The 19,061-nt window shown below is 34.9% G+C and overlaps 1 protein-coding gene across 1 annotated transcript in view; it reads left to right on the top strand.

Moving 5' to 3' along the window:
- UCHL3 (ubiquitin C-terminal hydrolase L3) overlaps nucleotides 1–19,061 on the top strand; it is a 41,686-nt gene that overhangs the window by 473 nt on the left and 22,152 nt on the right. Inside the window, exons 3-6 of the mRNA XM_002199439.7 lie at nucleotides 9,419–9,547; nucleotides 12,615–12,771; nucleotides 13,103–13,188; nucleotides 14,255–14,302. Coding sequence (XP_002199475.1) covers nucleotides 9,419–9,547; nucleotides 12,615–12,771; nucleotides 13,103–13,188; nucleotides 14,255–14,302 — 420 coding nt within the window. The remainder of the gene's footprint in view (nucleotides 1–9,418; nucleotides 9,548–12,614; nucleotides 12,772–13,102; nucleotides 13,189–14,254; nucleotides 14,303–19,061) is intronic.

Genomic DNA, 19,061 nt, shown 5'->3' with positions numbered 1-19,061 from the left:
TGGGCCCATCTCGTGTCGTTTTCGTGTAGTAAAGGCTCCTTGTTGTCCAAGGAGAGTGCCCTCTTCCTTCGCCACGCGTGTCTGCGCTCAGTCTTCCCATGTCGGACCGTACTGGAACCTCTCCCGTAAAGATACTATATGAAAGAAAAACGAACAGTAAAAAGAGAATAGTTGTGGCCTGGCTGTTACTGTAATGAAATCTCTGATGTTTTTCAAGGTGGGTTTTAATTCATTAATTAGTGATTAAAACATTAATTTATATATAACATGTGCCAGGTGTGGACCTGTACATGATGGCTTTGGGCACATGTATGGATCTGCTTGCATCACTGTGTTGTAGTCTCATTCTTCTTTGGCTGACCATAAAAAATAATCTAATTTTACCATATGTGCACTTTTCTGCTTATTAATGACAATATATGCATGATTGGTTGTTGCTGTTTTTGTTAGTGTGGTAGAACCCATGCTAGAGAAAGGAAGCTTGTTCTAGTACACAAAACAATGTTCCTACTAAATAAGCTCCATCTGAAAGGAAATCGCACATACTCTAACCCTGTGTCATGTTCTCAGTGACAATTTTAAGCATAGCATTAATGATCAGTTGTTGATTTCAGCAGGCTTGTTGATAATGTTAAAGATGGTGTTTAAGCCAAGAGGCTCTGAAACCTCCAGCACCAAAATTTTATATTGAATGATTTCAACAACTATAATGTTGAAATATTTTGGAAATTGGGAATTTCTGTGTATGAATGATATTCTGTTTGGGTTTTTTGTTGTGGTTGCTGTAATATACAAGCTACAGGAGAGTGAGGGGTTATTTGATGCTGGGTCATTTTCTGCATTATAGTTTCCTAGGGCAAATAATTTTACAATTTTTACAGTGTTGCTGCTGTGGAGTGATTTGAGAAGTCTATAATCCCAGTCTCCTGAGTTAAAATTGACAGCCTTTCCTGGGCTTGAACATGTGCTGTAGTTTCTTTTTTTTTTTTTTTTTTTTTTTTTTTTTTTTTTTTTTAAATTTTGAAATTCAGAGACTAAATTCCAGTTTGGGGGAAAATAAGTGAATAAATGATGTGTAAGAATTTCCATTTATCTAACTTTTTCTTCTGGCTTTCCAGATGGTGAGATAAGCTCATCATGACACAAATTAAGACCACCTTTAAAGTAGAAATAGAGGAGGAAAAACCAGTGACATTTTTTTAATCTGAAGTATCTTGTATCCCTATGTGTTTATGTTGTTTGGAGAAAATCCTAGAGGAATGTCAAATATATATTTGTAGGTGTGTTTAAAATACATCTCTTATGCCCATTGGTTTTGCATTGGTTGTAATTGTAGCAGTGTAGATGATCATGGATAATAGGAATTTGTACTCTACAAGGATTTTCTTGTTACTGTTTCTGTGTAGAAAAGGCCGCTTGAAACCAATTAGACTTCCTCCTTCACTAGCAGTCTTGACTGAGCAGGGATTGTTATTATCTAGGTTGAGAGATGTATATTTAAAAAAAAAAAAAGCGGGTGTTGAATATGAATGCACTGTGCATTAATTGTTGTTCTTTTAATCTCATCAGTACAGTGGTGAACTGTGTAGCAACAGGGTTGTTAGTCATAACTTATTTAATATCCTGTTTGTGTTTAAAACAACAATAATAGTAATTTGAAATTCTAATGAAGTTGCTAACTAATTTTTGGAAAATCCTGTTGAGTTAATTGCAAGGATGGGCATCTTTCTTCTACACAGTACTCTATACTGTGCTCTGTAAATTCTTCAGAAGTCTTCAGTATTAGAAAACCCCAATGGTGTGTCTCTACAAACTAATATTTTTGTCTGGTAGTCATTTAATACATGTATTTGGATAGACATCTAGCCAAGTGTGTTTCTTCTTGGGGTTTGGGTTTTTTTTGGGTTTTTTTTTTTTTTTTTTTGTTATTTGGCTTGTTTTAGTCGAGTGTGAGACTATCCCTAATGCATCCTATTTTTGTTAGTGTTAAAATTATTGCTAGGTATGGTAGTGAAGTTTTACACCAAAAAAGAAATTCCAATGACCTGTAAGATGCATAGATTCTTAGTGTTTGGTTGTAATTAGAATTATGATCAAGTGCTTACGCTGTTTTGATTATTTTACCAATCATTTTATTCCCCCTGTTAAGAGTAACTAGTAAGGAAGTGCACTAAATGCAGGTTCATTTGCTTTTAGTATGTTCTTACAATACTTGTCTTTTCTGGTTTTGAAATATAAGCTGTAATTTTGAGGTTTTCAGTCTTTGTGGTAGAAAGTCAGATGATAATGGAAAAAAAGGGGTATTTCTCAGTTAGAGATATGTAAAATCTTTCAAAAATATCCCAGAAGTTTTTCTCTATCTGGAAATATTTATATTACAATGCACATCCAGGAATTTCTAAATCCTTAATCTATCTAGAACCTCTCTTTGTGCATACATGTTAAAATTATTTGAAGGTTCAGAAACTGGCTGGGTAACCAGGAATATTCTTTCTTAGCTTTAAAGATTTCCAGTGGCAGTGGAAATTTGCCATGTTTCTGTAGGGATGTTTTCAAGAGAGAAGACAGAAGACAGTCATTCAATGCAGCACACAGTGCTGGTTGTAATGAGTGAAGTCAGGAGTTAAATGTATCCTACGGTGTTAAGTTACTGTCACAGTACTTTTTTTTCTCCTTCACTTCTACAGTCTGACAGAATGAATTGTTGTCTACCTCTGATACAGAAAGAGTTGATGATTCAGCATTTACAAAGCTCCATTTTGTGTACAGTGATGACAGGGAATGGTTTCTTCTCTTTGACCTTCTTTTGGGGGGGCCTGACATGACTGGTACTACCCTCCTTCCTGGGTATCTTAGAGGATTTTCCTGAGACAAAGTAAGAAAATCATGTTTGTCAATTACCATATATATGATGTTTGTGTATCTTGTTCCCAGTTTCTTCTGAAAAAAAAAAGACTACGTATAAATTTTTTTTTGCATGACAAGTTCAGAACACAATTGTTCTTCCTCATAATGTTGGTTCCGTCTGGCTTGCAACCCACAATTGATTGTCTAGGAAGTGTAGATAAACAAAAAGTATGGGTGGATATTTTTCTTGATGTCCCACCTTTTTTCCTTCTCTCTTCTCTTCATCTAACACATTCTAAGAAATATCCCTGCTTCCTGGATAGCATTTCAACTCATGCCTTCATTGTATCCAGATAAGGACAGAGCAATTGACTGTATCTGATTATGAAGCTCAAGCACTGCCTTCAGAGTTCGACTACTGAGTGTTAGCTGTGGCTTGAGTTTCTTTTGCCCCATAGGGCTTAGTTGCTTGTTCTTAGTTACCTTCCAGCATCATTTGTAGGCCTTTGATCCTACTTTTTGGGGAGGGTTTAGGGTTTTGATTTTTTTAAGCCATTAAGGTATTGAGAGTCAGCTGAATAAAGAAAATTATTTTAGCTCATGAACACTGTTGACAGCTGTGACTTGAAAGTTACAGGGACAATAATGCTCACGAAGCATAGAACAAATGGCAGAAACTGGATACAGCCAGTCTTTATCCATTTATGGAACACCTCTCTTCAGGGTGTCAGGCAAATACAGAGAAGTATTAAGTATCTTGGAAGCACGCCTTAGTCTTCCTAAGAGGTATTTTCATTTCCTGAACTCTGAAACAAATTATCCCACAAGCTTTCCCAAAGAAAAGCTGTGGTGATCAAAGTGTGGTGTGCACAATTCCTGAAGTGTATTGGGAGGTAGTGCTCATAGATGAAGTACTGAGGTACTGTCTTGGTGTGAAAGGATGTTGGATGTGGAGAAACACAGATGTCCTTATAAAATGCCTAGCTAAACTTACTTTTTTTTTTCAGGTGAGGGAATGGAGTTTAACTCTTCTGTGGTAAGCAGAGGGAAAAATAGTGGAGATAGTGTACATGCTTGGAAAACAGCCTGTTATTATGTAGCTTCAGAAAGTGGAAAACCAGGATCAGAGTTCGTGTCTTTCTGTAAAGACAATATCCCAGAAAGTCTTTCACAGAGCCAGCGAAGGGGGAATGTTGAGCCTGTGATGCTGCCCAGCAAAGCATAAGCACAAGGATAAATATGAAGGAATTGTAGGTGACCACTGTGAGAGCACTTCTTGAATGGCTTCTTCTACTTAAAAATACCTCCAACTATGTAACCATTTTACTGAGTTTAAATAGGTAAATATGTTGCACAGGGAAAACTGTCACTTGTTTTGGGGTTTAGAGTACTATTTATATGAATAGTCAAAAGATTGCATTAGCTCAGTTTTTGTATGTTCTTCAGTATCTGAAAGCTAATAAAACAATGTCTTTCATTCCTCTACTTGTACTTGCCACTTCTGGTCTTTCTTATGATAATTTTTGCTCAGTTTCTTAGTTTTTCTTATACAGAAACCCTTACCATCTTGAAGATCAAGTGGAAAACAAGTGACAGTTATTCGTGCCTTATAAGTTATCTTGCTGCACTGAAATGCTGTTTCCCACTTTGACATTTTCCTTGCTTAAAGGACCAGCAGAGTCAGTAGAATCCAATGGTTGTTTCAGTAAACTGTAAAAAAAGAAATGTGTATAACAGCGTATTTAGAAGGGTGGATTGATTCAGCTCATTCCTGTTACGAGTAGCTTTTTAGATCATGGAAACAGGTCTGGTAAGTGTTTTTCACAAAACAACACAGTATTCTGTTTTGAATCAGTGTCTCAGTATCAACACTTGAGGACTCTGCTGGAAGCGTTTTAAAGCTCTTGCTCACTGGTTTTGCAGGAAGCCTGGGTCAGCTGGTTCATCCAGATTACTGAGTGGTTTTTTTTGCATTGCTACCTGTGGGATGCCCTACTTGAATATGTACAGCATTGCCTGGGTATTCTGAGTATTAAGCTTCAAAACTGTTTTGTGGATATATGAAAAATATCTACTTCTAATTTGGAAGAACAGGAACACTGACTGTGAGTCAGTGTTGCTCTTTTAGACATCATAAAGTAATAAACACAACTGGAATGATAAGAATTTTGGGGATGTAAGTTTTCTCACGTTTTTGAAAAAAAAATTTGCAATGGGCTGTATTCTTTGAACTTTATTATTGTGTCCTGAAGTACAGAACCTGAAGGTATTAAAGAATTTGTAATAAATTTTGATTTTCCCAAATTAGTCTATTATAATAGGTCATCTCTTGTTTGAAAAAGATCATACTGTGGCCGTTCTAAGTGAGGAGTAGTTGGTAAAGAAGAATAATGCAGCTTATGTAACTTCTAGCTATCTCTTTGATCCTGGTGTGCCTTTTGACCTGCTGTACAGAACTAAAGTTTTTACAGCTGCTACATATGACTGAAATGATATATCTCTAAAATGTACTGAAAAATTATTCCTTCATTTTAATTCTGTAAATGTCATGATGAAAGAGTGAAGAAATATAGCCTTGTAATGATCCAACAAAAAAATATTGTTTGGGTGGTTCCCTTATTTCGGAAAAAGTCTTGGTTTTGTTACATACTTCCAGAAATGAATGATGTGTAAGGAATTAAAAGCAAAATATTGTGCATTTGTGTTTTTAATATAGATTAATAAGAATTGGATACTTTAAGAAATGAATTATTTCCCCTTCTTGATGATAATTCAATCAGTTGCAATTAACTCAGTGCCTTACTACTATTTAGGGAAAAAATACCTTCAGTTAAATTAACTGCTAAAAATTCTTGTGCTCTAATGAAAAAGTTAGAAAATATTGATTGTCGTAATTGGTTTATTTATATATTGTCCTGCCAGTTTCCTAAAGCCATTGAAACACTTCATTTTTGCAGAGGAGAGTCTTAATCATGGTTTCATTGTGATATAGAGATACTTTAATGCATTCAGCAGAAGTACAATAAAATGTAGATGCTGTGGGTGTTTGGTTTATATTTGTACTTAGCAGAGGATGGCAACAGTTGGTTCTTCTCACAGAAGATCACTTCTGCATCTGAGAGTCTGGAAATGTTTGTGCATTTTGCCAGTTTTATGTTTTCATGGTTCCAACTTTTATATAAATACCACAGTAAAATGTGGAAAATCCAGGTCTTGAGTATAATTCCTTAGTATTTAAAATATGACGTTCCTGAACTATTTGCAGAAGTGGTCCACCTTTAATTGCACTTAAATGTCAAGCTCCTATTTTGTTTAAGTTTTTGTCCTCACTTTGTTTTTACATGCAAGTGACAGTAGAAAAGCACATTGCTGCTTAGACAGTATTTCAATTATGCATTTACTACATAAGTTTATAATAAATGTCATCCTTATGTTGTCTTATCCCACTTACCCTTTCTGCATCTCCATAAACCTGATAGATCAAACCTTCCTACTGGCTCTGTAACTGTTGGCAGAAGTAGGATTCTAAACTCACATTACAGATAACTGCTCTGTGCTTTTTTCAGTTAGTCGGCTGAATTAGTGGTACCAGCAATGAAAACAGAATAGCTTATACCACATGCTCTGTAGGTAGAGAGCCTATAAGTGCCTATTGTAATGTTTTTGCTATTAACCAACATTTAGACATACAGGTTTACAATTTGTGATCATTTAGAATAGAATGAGGTAGGCTGGAAAGGGCTTTTGAGTTCTACAGACCAACCATACTCTGTTAAAAACAAGCTGCCCAGAAACTTGTCAAGTTCTGAATTTCTCAAGACACAAACTCCACAGTATCCTGGGCAGTTTGTGCTAGTGTTTTACTATGTTTGTTATATTTTTATTTTTAAATGCCTTCCTTAGAAAGTTACATTTCCCAGTGTTTCAGCCTCTTGTTTCTCGCTGTTTTACTGTGTGCTGCTGAGATGAGTCTGTCTCCATCTTCTCTGCGCTCTCCTTTAGCTAGTTAAAAACACTAGTAGTCAGGTGAGAAAGAAGGGCCTTCTGGAATACTGGGGCAAAAATGACAAATTAATAGGAAGTGCAGGTAAGGGCGAGGGGTATAACGTAGTTCTAAAGTGGCTTTTTGTTTACTAGTTAGCTGGACCAGTGAAAAACCATAAAGTGTTTTTCAGCAAGGTCTTTTAAGACAAGAAGAGATAACCAAAACTATGTAAACTGTAAAAATAAAGTTGTGAAAAAGTGAATGCTAGATACAGATGGGGGGGGTGGGGGGGTGGTGTTTGTGCTGCTGTTGTGCTGCTTCCTGAGCTCCTCTAAGGCTACTGTAATATAGCCAAGTATTTTTCTTTTTTTCTTTTATAGGGTGAAAGTTCAAAGACCTATAAATTAAGAATTGTCAGCAGTGTGATAAGCAGTGTCTCAGAAAAAGATTCTGATTCTCTCTTGTGCAGATCTAGAGAAATATGAAGCTGCTATTTTATGTTATCTTGCATACACAGTATCAATAAGTTAGAAAGTGAACAGCTGAAAATGAGTGAGCCCTCAAAGAACCCTAACTGTTCTTTACAGTAGCTATTTGTAGATTAAAACTTCTTGGATAATCCCTAAATAATTGGAAAGGAAAACAGCAGAGATCTCTCACCTTTTTCGACAGTGACGTTGTCTAAAAAGCGTAATGAACTGCCTGCTGTCTTAAAACAGGAATGACTTAAGTCTTCCCATCCGACCATCTATTGTTCATCTGTTACCCATCTATCACTCTCTCTTACACAGGAACTTACTCTGAACAGCTTTTAAAATCTACTTAATAATTTTCAGAAGGCTATTTCTATCTTTTTTTCTAGGCCTGAATGAAACCCTCTTGATGCACAGAGAAATACCTTCTTTGCCTATTTTGAATCTGTCCTTATTAGTAGTATTTTATTTTTGGTTTATGATTCTACAGTAGAGTTAGTCTGCTTGTGTGTTAATATCGCTGCCTGTCGTACTAAGCCTATGCTCTTGATGATCTCTGTAGTGCTGACCATCATTTTTCATTGTCACTCTCATTTCTTACTGGAAGTTAAAATTTCTCAGATTGCAAAGTTTCTAGGCGGAATGGTAATGTGAATAATGAAAGGTGCCCTGTATCAATGGAGTTTTAGTTCTGTTAAATTCTTAATTCAGGAGTTTGAGTAAACCATTCTTGAGTTTAGTTAGCATTTTGTTGACTTTAGGTTTAAAGGGGTTGGTTTTATTTTTGTTAGTTGGTTTTTTGGTTACTTGGTGATTTTTTTTCCCCAGTGGTGTAGGAAAGAACAAGAGAATCTAAACCACTAACTTGTCTAGTAACTTAATGGAATTCTTTATCATTGTCTTTTCTGGTTTGTGGGGTTTTTTTCTAGGTGAGTGTTGCCTTTTTTATTTTTGGGTGTTTGTACCCTTATTTCATGTAATATTGCAAAATATAAAATGATATTGGAATGGAAAGTGGAGTTTTTTTAGTTATGTTACTTTTCATGCAATAAAAACGATAGATTAGTCACTGGCTTAATAAGAAAAAATACTGGAAGTACTTCTCTTATTACTTAATGTTTTCATGCACCCATAGATGTAGTCTCTTCTCTTTGGATTTTTTTTTTTTTTGTTATTCACAAAGTGGTAATTATCTTTACAATATAGAAGGCTAGAATAGAAGTTCAAAATACACTGTCTTCTGTTTCATCAGTTACTAAATTCTTAGCACTTCCCCTTTTCCTCATGTTCATTCAAAGATCTGTATATGCCACAGTGTACAATTAGTTTTTTCATATAATTGTGAATGGCCACTGTGTGTGTATAGTAGCAACAGTTACTGAATTCAGTTAGGTTCTTCCAGACTGACAATGAAAAGATTTCAGATTGTCTTTGACCATTTCTGTGGTTATTAATTCTGCAACTGTTGTTGTGATGCCTAGTTTACTTGAGTACAAAAATATCCAATTAAAAAATGATAATCCGATCTTCAAAATATGTTACTCGGTCATAGTTCGAAGGGATTTTTCTTGTAAAAGCTACACTTACTAAAGTGTGTATCTTGTGTGGTTTTGCTCTTAATGTCTTTTTGCTTGTAGGGGCTCCAATATGAGCACTGGTGCCAGGTATTCTGAAGTCATGGAGTCAAATAATACCATATGGAGTCAAATAAAGACATAAGTTTGTTCATATGTGCTCTGACTGATGGCTCTGATGATTTCTAGTAAACATGAATAGTCAGTAAAAATAGATTCACAAAATCTTCTGTTTTGTGACAGAACACTTTAAAAATGGTTGAAATGGTTTGATGCTTCAGTAAATAGTGCTGGGAGTGTTTCCACTTTACTTCCATGAAGACTATTTAAATACATTAAACATGGGGGGTTTGTGTATGTTTGTGTGTGATTTACTCAGCCTTATTTAATAAAACATGTGTCTCTTGTATTCTCCTTAAATTTTACAAAGCATGGGTTGTTTTAATGTATTTCACATTGTGGATACTCTGTTATGCTTCTGAAAAGATAGGTGTTTGAGTATTCTTGTTTAATATTATGCTTTTTTTTTTCTTTTCCAGTTCCTGAAACAGTTGGGTATACATCCTGACTGGCAATTTGTAGATGTTTATGGTATGGAACCAGAACTGCTTAGCATGGTGCCAAGACCTGTATGTGCAGTACTACTTCTCTTTCCAATAACAGAAAAGGTGAATGTTTATTTAATAATCAGTTAATTGCTTTTGTCATAAGTGAAATGGGACTTAAAGCTTACTTTGGTGTCATACTAGAAGCAAGATGAGACTCAAGCTTTATTCAAGAGACTTCTTCATTAAAAATAGCACAAAAAATGCTTCTTTCAGAACCTTCTTTTGATAACCTTGCATATATATTTTTGATTTCTTTTCATATCAGAATGGGATGGGGAAAGCTAATTTAGGAGCACAGAGAAATATGCCTAACACTTTTCTATTACAGGCAATTTAAGGTATTTTTTATAATAAGCACTGTGAAATGGCTCAATTTGCTAATTTTAGCAGAAAGTTCCAATAGCATAAGGAAAATAAGAAATAAGGTGTAGGACAATATGCAACTCCTTTTTGAGTTTTTGTCCTGTTACAATGACAGTCCTTCAGAATTAATCTACTTTCAGTTCGGTCATCAGTATTGATGTGGCTTTCACTTCTTGGACAAATGGGACATGCTATTAAGATGAAAGACAGTTTCCCCCCTGGCTTTCACTATGTTGAACTTTGGTTAAATTTTCAATGTGCTTATTTTGTATCATCACATGCTTTTATGTAGTGTGATTCATATTGATCTTTCAATTTATAACAGTATTACATGATTGTGATAAGGTCAGCCAAAAAGATTGAAGTGAATCTGCCCACAATTCATTCTTTTAATGTGTCTCTCAAAAAGAATGTGTAGCTTATAAGGACAAATTACTAAGCTATTGAAGCTTAACTTCTAAACAAAAGGTGTTTATGTCCTGTAAATCTCTGCATTCTGAGTTTCTTCAAAACAGCTATGCAGGCAATACTTTTCAAGCTTGATTTCAGCCACCTTGATAGTTTTGAGCTTAATCAAACTTTCAACTCACCTGTCCTCAGGAAATGTCCTTTCTCTCACCTTTGAGGCATTATTTTCTGTGTACTGTCATTTCTGTCTGGCTGTTTGAGGTACGGGTCTGACTGTCACTTTTCTTTCGACTCCCTGATTGTGCAAACCTTTTTTTTTTTGATCATGCTATGGGAGCATTATCCCGTGCAAGGAAAGCATGGGAGCAAGGAAAAAACCTTGCTCTTGTTTCAGAAGGTGTATCTGATTTCATCCTAAAGAAACATGACAAACAAAACCAGAGAAACAACATTTGCTCTGTTGCATCAATCAGTCAAATCTGAGCACCAGCCAAGTGTTGAGTGTGTTAATCCTTCTGAAACATCAGGGACACAAGTGTTTCTATCAACTGTTTAGCCTGGCTGTGTGAACGATGAATGTTTCATGGGAGCTCCCAATGTTTTAAAGCTTTTTGTTGGTCACAAGACCATTGAACATTATTTTGTATTTCTAAAGTAGTTTTTCCCTCCTCTGCCTCCCTTTCAAAATGGCCTGTAAAATTTCACTTTTATTTAATTTATGATTTATTTGTTTCTTGGATGTGTCTACATTTATGAAAGTGCCTATTAGTTTTGCTGCCTTTGTAAACACTTTTCTCACATGTCTGTCTGTTCTTCTGTGTGGAAGTTCAGTGGTTTTGTGGTTCCTGTATATCAGTTTCCTAGAACTTGCTTTTAGGGAAAGCTACTCTTGTTAGCATTCAGATAATTTTAGAATTGTTGTACACTTTAAAGGTCATTGGCTTTCTTAGTCAGCATAGTATGTTGTAGACAAAGTGAATATTGCGGGTGTTGGCATTTTGGGCCTAATTAATTAATAGATCTAAATTAATTAAATTATGGGATATAGCTTAAGTTAGGTGGAATCTGTTTAGATGATCTGGTCTATCCCTTGCTCAAAATTGTATTTTTGGTATTCTCAGCACTTAAATATTTATTTTTTCTGTGGATTTTAATTTGGTTGGGAGGGAATGAATGGCAGTGTATTGTTCACTGCTCTACTCTGAACTTTTTGTCCAATTAAACTCTATGAAATTTTTACCTCAATTAAGGCTATTTTTTCTTAGCTTGTACATAAACTAAATTTAAATGGTTTATAATGCTCTTGCTATTACTTAGCCTATTCAGAACATTGACGCAACATACAAAAGTGGAATATGATGCTGGAAGTCTTTTGGTTTTGTTTGTCAGTGACAGTACAGACAGCCCAAGGGAAATTTCTCAGGAGATTGCAGGAGGAGTTCCTTGGTAACATTCTGCATTCTTACTTTACTTTCATCATACTTGTATAAAAAGCCCATCTACTTCAGAATTCTTTTTTTTTTTGGTCTGCAAAAGTAACTAGTAAAAAAGGCAAAGGAGGAAGCATTGACTGGAACATTTGTGGGTTTATTTGTTCTTTTTCTGTCTGAAATTAAAATTTAACAAAAGAAAATAAACAAAAACCTCAAATCCAGTCAAAAAAAAAACCCCAAAAAACGCATAACAACACCCCCCCACCAAAAAAATCAACAAATCACAGCCAGCAAGAAAAGAAAAAAAAGCACAGACTAACACACTATTGCACAGTATAACAGGTTTTAGTCACATACGATCTTTATAAAACAAGTACTTCAGATTGTTCAGTCAAAGCAAATTCTCTTTTTGCTACAGAATATAAGAGTTTACTTTATAAATATTGCTTCAGAAGGGCCTGTTTTGATGCCTTGGGTGTTATATAGATCTTATTTTATATTCCTGGGAAAAATGAAATTTAACAGTGGAATTTTTAAAGAATGCTTCATGATGATTAATCACCTGAAGTATTATGGTTTTCTTGATAGCACTTTGACACCTCTGTCCTTAAAAAGCCTTTAGTTGCATTGAAGAGAAATGGTGACATGAGCTCAGATCAAGGAAATACTTCGAAAATTTTAAAAGTTTTTTAGATAACACGTATTCAAAATGATGTCTCAAGTGTGAAGGCATTGGGTTAAGAAACAGTATAGAGTGCTTCAGGTAAGTTTCCATATACTTATTGGACCACATGTGTTAAACATTTCAAATGGCAGTATTAGTTAGATGTTATATTTTATAAATTGTTTTGTCTTGGATGATGTTATATTCATACTGTTTGTGAAATAACTGTAACTATTTGTGTCTTTAACTTTCCTTCTAGTATGAAACCTTCAGAACAGAAGAAGAAGAGAGGATAAAAGCTAAGGGACAAGATGTCAAATCATCAGTGTATTTCATGAAGCAGACCATTAATAATGCTTGTGGGACAATTGGGCTAATTCATGCTATTGCAAACAACAGAGATAAAATGAACTTTGGTAAGATTTTCTTGGTTTGGTTTTTGTTGGCTTTTCCCTTTTTTTTCTCAACTGTGGGAAGCCATGGAGGGAAGGGTATGTTTTGTTCTATTTTCTCTAAATATAACCATTCATAAAGGCTGAAGGAGTGCATTTTACCTATAATTAGAAAATTATTATTTTATACTAATTTATGAACTAAAGCACTTGAAACATTGTAAAGTGCAGTCAGCCTTGTGTCTTAAAAATACACTGCAATTCTATCTTCAGATCTTTTGTTGGATTCTGTAAGCTGTGAATGAAGTTGGAATTAAAACATGAGACTAATTATGTCTTTTAACATTTTTTTAAGAAACTAATTCTTCACTGAAAAAGTTCCTAGAAGATTCATTATCTATGACTCCTGAAGAGAGGGCCAAATACCTAGAAACTTATGAAGTTAGTATCACGTGTTTTTACTTTTATTTAAAATGGTGTAAAAATTACTTGCGTGAGCAGGTACTGTCCTTGGGGGTTGACTTGGTGAAGCAGCTAAACAAATTTGATTTTGCAGTGAGCTTGTGATCAGACAGTTGATACAAAGGAAACTCTACTTTGGTATTTTAGAGTATTCCTGCCTGCCTATAGCTCAGTCGTCAGAACAGATTTTGTCAATGTTCTCATCCATATTAATTCCCTGGCTTAGTTTAAAATTACTTTGAAATGCATGGGAAATGTGTGCATAATCTTTTCTTTTTATGGGTTCAGGATATAGTTTAATGGTCAATTTGAGCTGATCTGGGGCTATTGCTGAAAGGATAGTCCTTTTGCTGCCTCTTTTCATTTATGCCTTCTAGTCATATCTCCATGCCTTTAGCAGTTGAGGCACACAAAGAGTTGATTTGGCTGAAATATGATCTCCTTCCCCTGCCATCCTAAACCGTGAGATGAGCTAGCTGATAATGTGGTTAGCCACATCATTAGTGCTGTTTGAAAGGATGTGGCAGAAACATCTGGCCAGTGGTGGATGGAGAACAGTGCTGTTCTGATGGTAATGATGATCCTCTCTCAAAATGAAAACCTTGATGATTTTTAAGTCAGAGTTCACTTTTAGCATATTGTGAAGCCCTCAGGAATATGAGTGTTAACATCTGGTTAAAGAGGGTAGTAACAAACAAACAGCAGAGATTTATGATGTTTTCTATGGTAATGTTGGACACAAAATGACTGATCTGAGCTTCTATCTAAATTACTTTTACTGCTCAAAATGATAGGTAAAAAATGGTTGTAGTGTTTTCTGTGTGCAAAAGTGCCATTACAAACTAAATTGACTGTTACGAAACTGAAATAGTGGTCTTCTGAGATCCTTGAAGGTGGAGATTATTTGTTTATTTTCTTTATTTATTATAAGCACTGAACAAAAATATTTAAATCTATGTAATTGATAAAATGAAGTGCAAAAATAGTTCTTAAAGCACTGAAAGTCTTTCATTTAATGTCTGATTGAAATACATTTTCATTTTAGGCTATTCGTGTCACTCATGAATCCAGTGCCCATGAAGGTCAGACTGAGGTATCTGTTTTTTTAAAAAGTCTTTGTTTATATCTACTTTGAGTTGAATATAATTGACATTAAAGCAATCACATAAGGTTTACAATGAAATTGAGATTATTGCTTGGTTTTCAGAATTGTGTCATTAGTCCAAAATTAAGTGGCATTGCAGTGGGGGAAACCAAACTTGAAGCTTGGGGGCTTTTTGTTCTATTGTTTGTGAGTTTTGGTGGTAGGAGTTGTTTGCATTAGGTTTTTTTAGCTCTTTTTTATATGAAAGATCTTTCTAAGCTTAATTTCAGAGTAAAACAGACAGAAACTTGAGGTTTTCATGTTGCACATTTGTAGGTAAGACTAAGATTCATGGTAACCTTACAAGTGTATCAAACATTTTAGGAGAGTTCAGAAAGTTATAATTCAGGAAAAGAAATAGTCCAATAGTTCGTTTGCAGTTGTGTGTGTGCTGTTTGTATACAATACAAATTCAGATTAGTTCTCATTCATACATACATTTATAAGCATTTGTGCCCCAACAGATTGTGTGATATGGAAAAAACAACCTGATAGCTGACAAAAGAACCCTGAAATAGCCATAAACTTGAACATTCAACATTTTTCTGCTTCAATCATACTAAGTCAGTTTTCCATCTTTCTGGTTCAGATTTTAATATCTGTTTGACAAAAAAAAAAAAAGATTATATTGTTCCTAGCATTGCTGTGTTTGACAAAAAGAGAAACACTTCTGTGTTTGGCTGTGGCACCAGTGACTCATTCATTCTCTTTTTGAAGTGCAATAGGAAGCTTTTTTTGTTGTTTCTTTGTTTTTTTTGTGCAGTGACTTCTGTACAATGTAGGAGAAAGCAAAGCAGTCCTTTCTGCTCCCACTTGCCCTGTCTGGAAATGATGAGAATTGGTTTAACTATTTCTGTTATAGATATTCAACTTCCTTTGTAGTATTTTATTTTAAAAATCACACCATTCTCTCTTCTTATCTTGTTCCCTAAATTAGCCAAGCTTCTATATTTCAAGAAGAAGCATCAGAACAAATTTGTGGTTTTTTTCCTTTTCTAAGTAAGAGACTCAAAAAATCTGTTGTTTTGTTTTTTTTGTTTTTTGTTTTTTTTTCCCAAATGAGTCAATTTCTAGATATTCTTGGCCAGCTCAGAAAGAGTGATTATCCCAACGAATTGCTGAAGACTGAATCCTTTCCTAAGATCCTTGTGAAAGAGAAACATCTTTAGTTATTTTGATGGACTGTGAGGTTCATGTAGGGAACGATCTGTCTCTGCATTCTTCTGGCAGATATTATGGAATGACTGAGAAAGAAAATACAGGGGCTATGTGTTTTGAGAGTCTTCATGAAGATTCAGGAAGCACCTAAGTGACAACGGAATCTCTTAATAATGGACAGTTAACTTCAACTTCCACTAACTAATTTGTTTCCTGATCAAGATAACCACAATACAAAAGATTAATAATTGTGTGGAAAGATGAAGACTTCTTTTTATAATAAAAAATTATAATATTGTCTTAGCAACCATGCCTAAACACAGATATTGAATAGCTAGTTTCCTTGCCAGTAATTTATTATTCCATTTTGTATAACTCTATCTGTAAGTAATTCAATATGGCTATTCCTTAGACTAGTGAAATAACTTTTTCTTGTCTTTTTGTTTTCCAAAGTTGAAATAGTACAAAGACTGAATACATTTCCCAGGATCATTTTTTCAGAATGCTTCTCATCCATCAACCAAGGAGGGAAGAAACAAACAAGTTTTGTTACTGGAACACCAAATTGCCTGGAAATCCTGTCTTACCAGATAGTAGTTAAACAAGGCAGCAAGGCCTCCCCTTTCATTGGTACCTAAGGACTTGCTTTACTTTAAAGTAAATTTTTTTTTAAGTGAAACCAGATATGAACCACAAATATGCTGAGAGTTGTAACTGGGCGATAGAGTGAGTTAATCTTTTTTTCCTCCCATGGGTACATTTTGAATGTCACTGTGTACTCTCCATGTAGGGGTTGGAGGGACTGATAAAAAACAGCATGATCTTGTGGGTGCTGAAGTTAACCATATGCAGGTCATATGAGGTTGTTAACTTGTCCTGTGGGGTAAGTTGAGGATTTCTAGCACCTTTTGGGAAAGAAAGAAGAGAATCCTATTTCTCCTGCATATCCATTACTTGTTACAATTACTTTCCTGAGAATTTAAAGTTCCTTTAAGAGTGCTGGAAAGGAACAAGGTTGCCTTCCTATGACTGGGGTTTTTGACCTCCATGCACCCCCTCCACTGCCCATATACCCAAGTCATGTTCCATAGAAATCATTCCTTTGAGTAAAGTGGCTTATTTAGTTTCTTAATGATACTAAGAGCTTTATAGTTAGTGCTTTGTGAACAAAAGCACTTTCTAGGTCTTTACAGATCCTTTCTAGATCTCTTACAGTTGTAAAGATTAAAAAAACATTAAAGATTAAAGATCTTTACAGATCCTTTCTAGATCTCTTACAGTTGTAAAGATTAAAAAAACAGGCCTACATTTTCTTAGGATGATTAACTTGGCTTGTGTTCTTCACGAGAAAAGCCTGCTCTATGGGTAGTTCTGTCCCTTAGATAGGTATTGCATACTACTGTCCACTCACATTTTTATAAAGTCTTGTTAAAACGTATCTGTGTTAGACAGAATAACTTCCAAAAGTGGGATGGATAGCATTCAATTCCACTGATTTGTTTAGGAAGGAAGGGTGTTTCCTTCCACCATAAAAACACACCATCATATGATCAAGATAAAGTTAAATTTTCTGGATTCATGAGCTGCAGAAGATTTAAAAATAGCACAGAGTATAGAGAGTATTATCTTCTGATAATACTATTTGGTGGGTTTGGGTGGTTTTTTCTGGGTTCTGATGTTTCAGATATTTGAGGATTCAGTCTTTAATACTTCTGTAAAGTCAAGTCTCTATTTGTTGATTGCCCTTGATAGTCATGCTATATCTTCACAGACTTTTTTATAATCTCAATGACTACTTAGTTTTTACAGTATGCTAATGCATTTTCTGCTTTTTTCTGTTTCATATATGTAAGTATTTCAAACCTCAAAATAAAGCAAGTCTAGCTCGAAATAGAAGTAATAGCATAAATCAGTACTATCCTCCTAATATCTGTGTATTCTGTCATCTGGTCTGGTGGGTAGGATTTGTTTCTGTTTTACTATAATCTGAAATTAGATTTTTTTTTTTCTACTGAATTTCCTATATTTTAAAGAGTTCTTCTCAGGGAGAAAATACTCCACATCAGGCAAGATATTACTTGTAATGGGCTTCGAGATTCCACATGATGACTGCTGGAATTTACAGTGATCAGTTTGCTTCTGGGATGTATCATTACTGTGGGATCTATTTGGCTGAACATGAGGATGAATTGCTAAGCAAGTGGATTGAAGCTGAAAACTATAGAATGTTCTGCCTTGATGGGTGCTTAAACAGACTTCCCAATTTTGATAGCTGTGATTAATTTGTTTAGTTAAAAAAAACCCCAACCACTTTTCTTAAAAATCAAAGAGATTATTTTCCTTCAAGGAGATTAAACTTTCAAGAATTGTTAAGCAGTTTTCATTTTGATAATTCATTTCAAGTATGCTAATTAAAAGGGTTGTAAATTTGTACTTAATCCTTCAGGCCAGGTTTTGGACCATGTTCTGTTAATACTTCTGAGTTGTGTGGCTCCAAGTCTCACTTTATTGCTACAGTAGAGCCAATAAATAGCTAAAGCAGTCTTATGGGTACTTTTTATGGATACTTCTGTATAAATAATGTAGGTCTGTTTAAAATTACTTAGGTAGCAAGTAGTAAGATCTGGGAATGGTTCCATAGAAGAAGTGGCTTGTTGGCTTCAAGGGTGGTTTGATTCTAGTTGTGAGTTCAAGTACTATAATGAGGGCAATTAATGTATGATTCCTGTAACAGTATTTCTATTGAAGTTTATGATGGTGAAGCTTACACCTTCTTAAATGGCAGGTATTTCATATCCAAAGCTACCAAAAAAAAAACAACAAATCTAGGTCTTTACCTTAAAGCTTCATCGATCCAGTGTACTTTTTTTCTGTGTGACAGCTCCTGAATGCAGCTATTGCTGAGAGTAGAATACATACCAGATACTCAAGATCCTCTTTATTCTTCCATGAGTCTTCTGCTGAGCATAGACTTCTATTTATAATATCTAGGATGTCTTAAGATGTGGAAAATAGAACCTGCTTCTTTGCAGAACTGTACATACTTTCAAGCTGATCCTTATTTTATTGCTTTGTGCTGAGCTGTCTTTGAGTTTTCCCTTTTGTTTTGCATTTGGGGTTTATTCCCTTCTTGTTCTTCTGACACCTCCTTGAACAATACATAAGTTTTGAAACCCTGTACTGCCACACACCTTAACATTTCTGATACCGTCTTACAAAAAAACAAAACCACCCTCTCCTTTTGAAAAACCACAACCCTTCAAAAATATTAAAATGACAAACAGTTTGTGGATCTGCATTAGCTGTCAAATCAACAGTGATCAATTATAACTAAGTTATGGCAATATTTGAGGGAGGAGAAGTACCAGTTTATAGCAGTGATCAGGATGAGGCTTTCAAAACAATTGTTGTAATTATTTGCAAGTAACAGAGCAGAAAATCTGAAGGGAACATTTTTTGAAAACAGGAAAATATGTTATTAAATGAGAGAAACTTCCAGGTCTAGAGTCTTTTGCAGAGTAAATAAATTTTGAAATTGGATTGGGGAAGA

This window comes from Taeniopygia guttata, chromosome 1 (assembly GCF_048771995.1).
Source record: "Taeniopygia guttata chromosome 1, bTaeGut7.mat, whole genome shotgun sequence".
Classification (NCBI taxonomy): domain Eukaryota; kingdom Metazoa; phylum Chordata; class Aves; order Passeriformes; family Estrildidae; genus Taeniopygia; species Taeniopygia guttata.
Note: the sequence above shows the minus strand (reverse complement) of the source record. Positions and strands in the feature narration are given on the sequence as shown.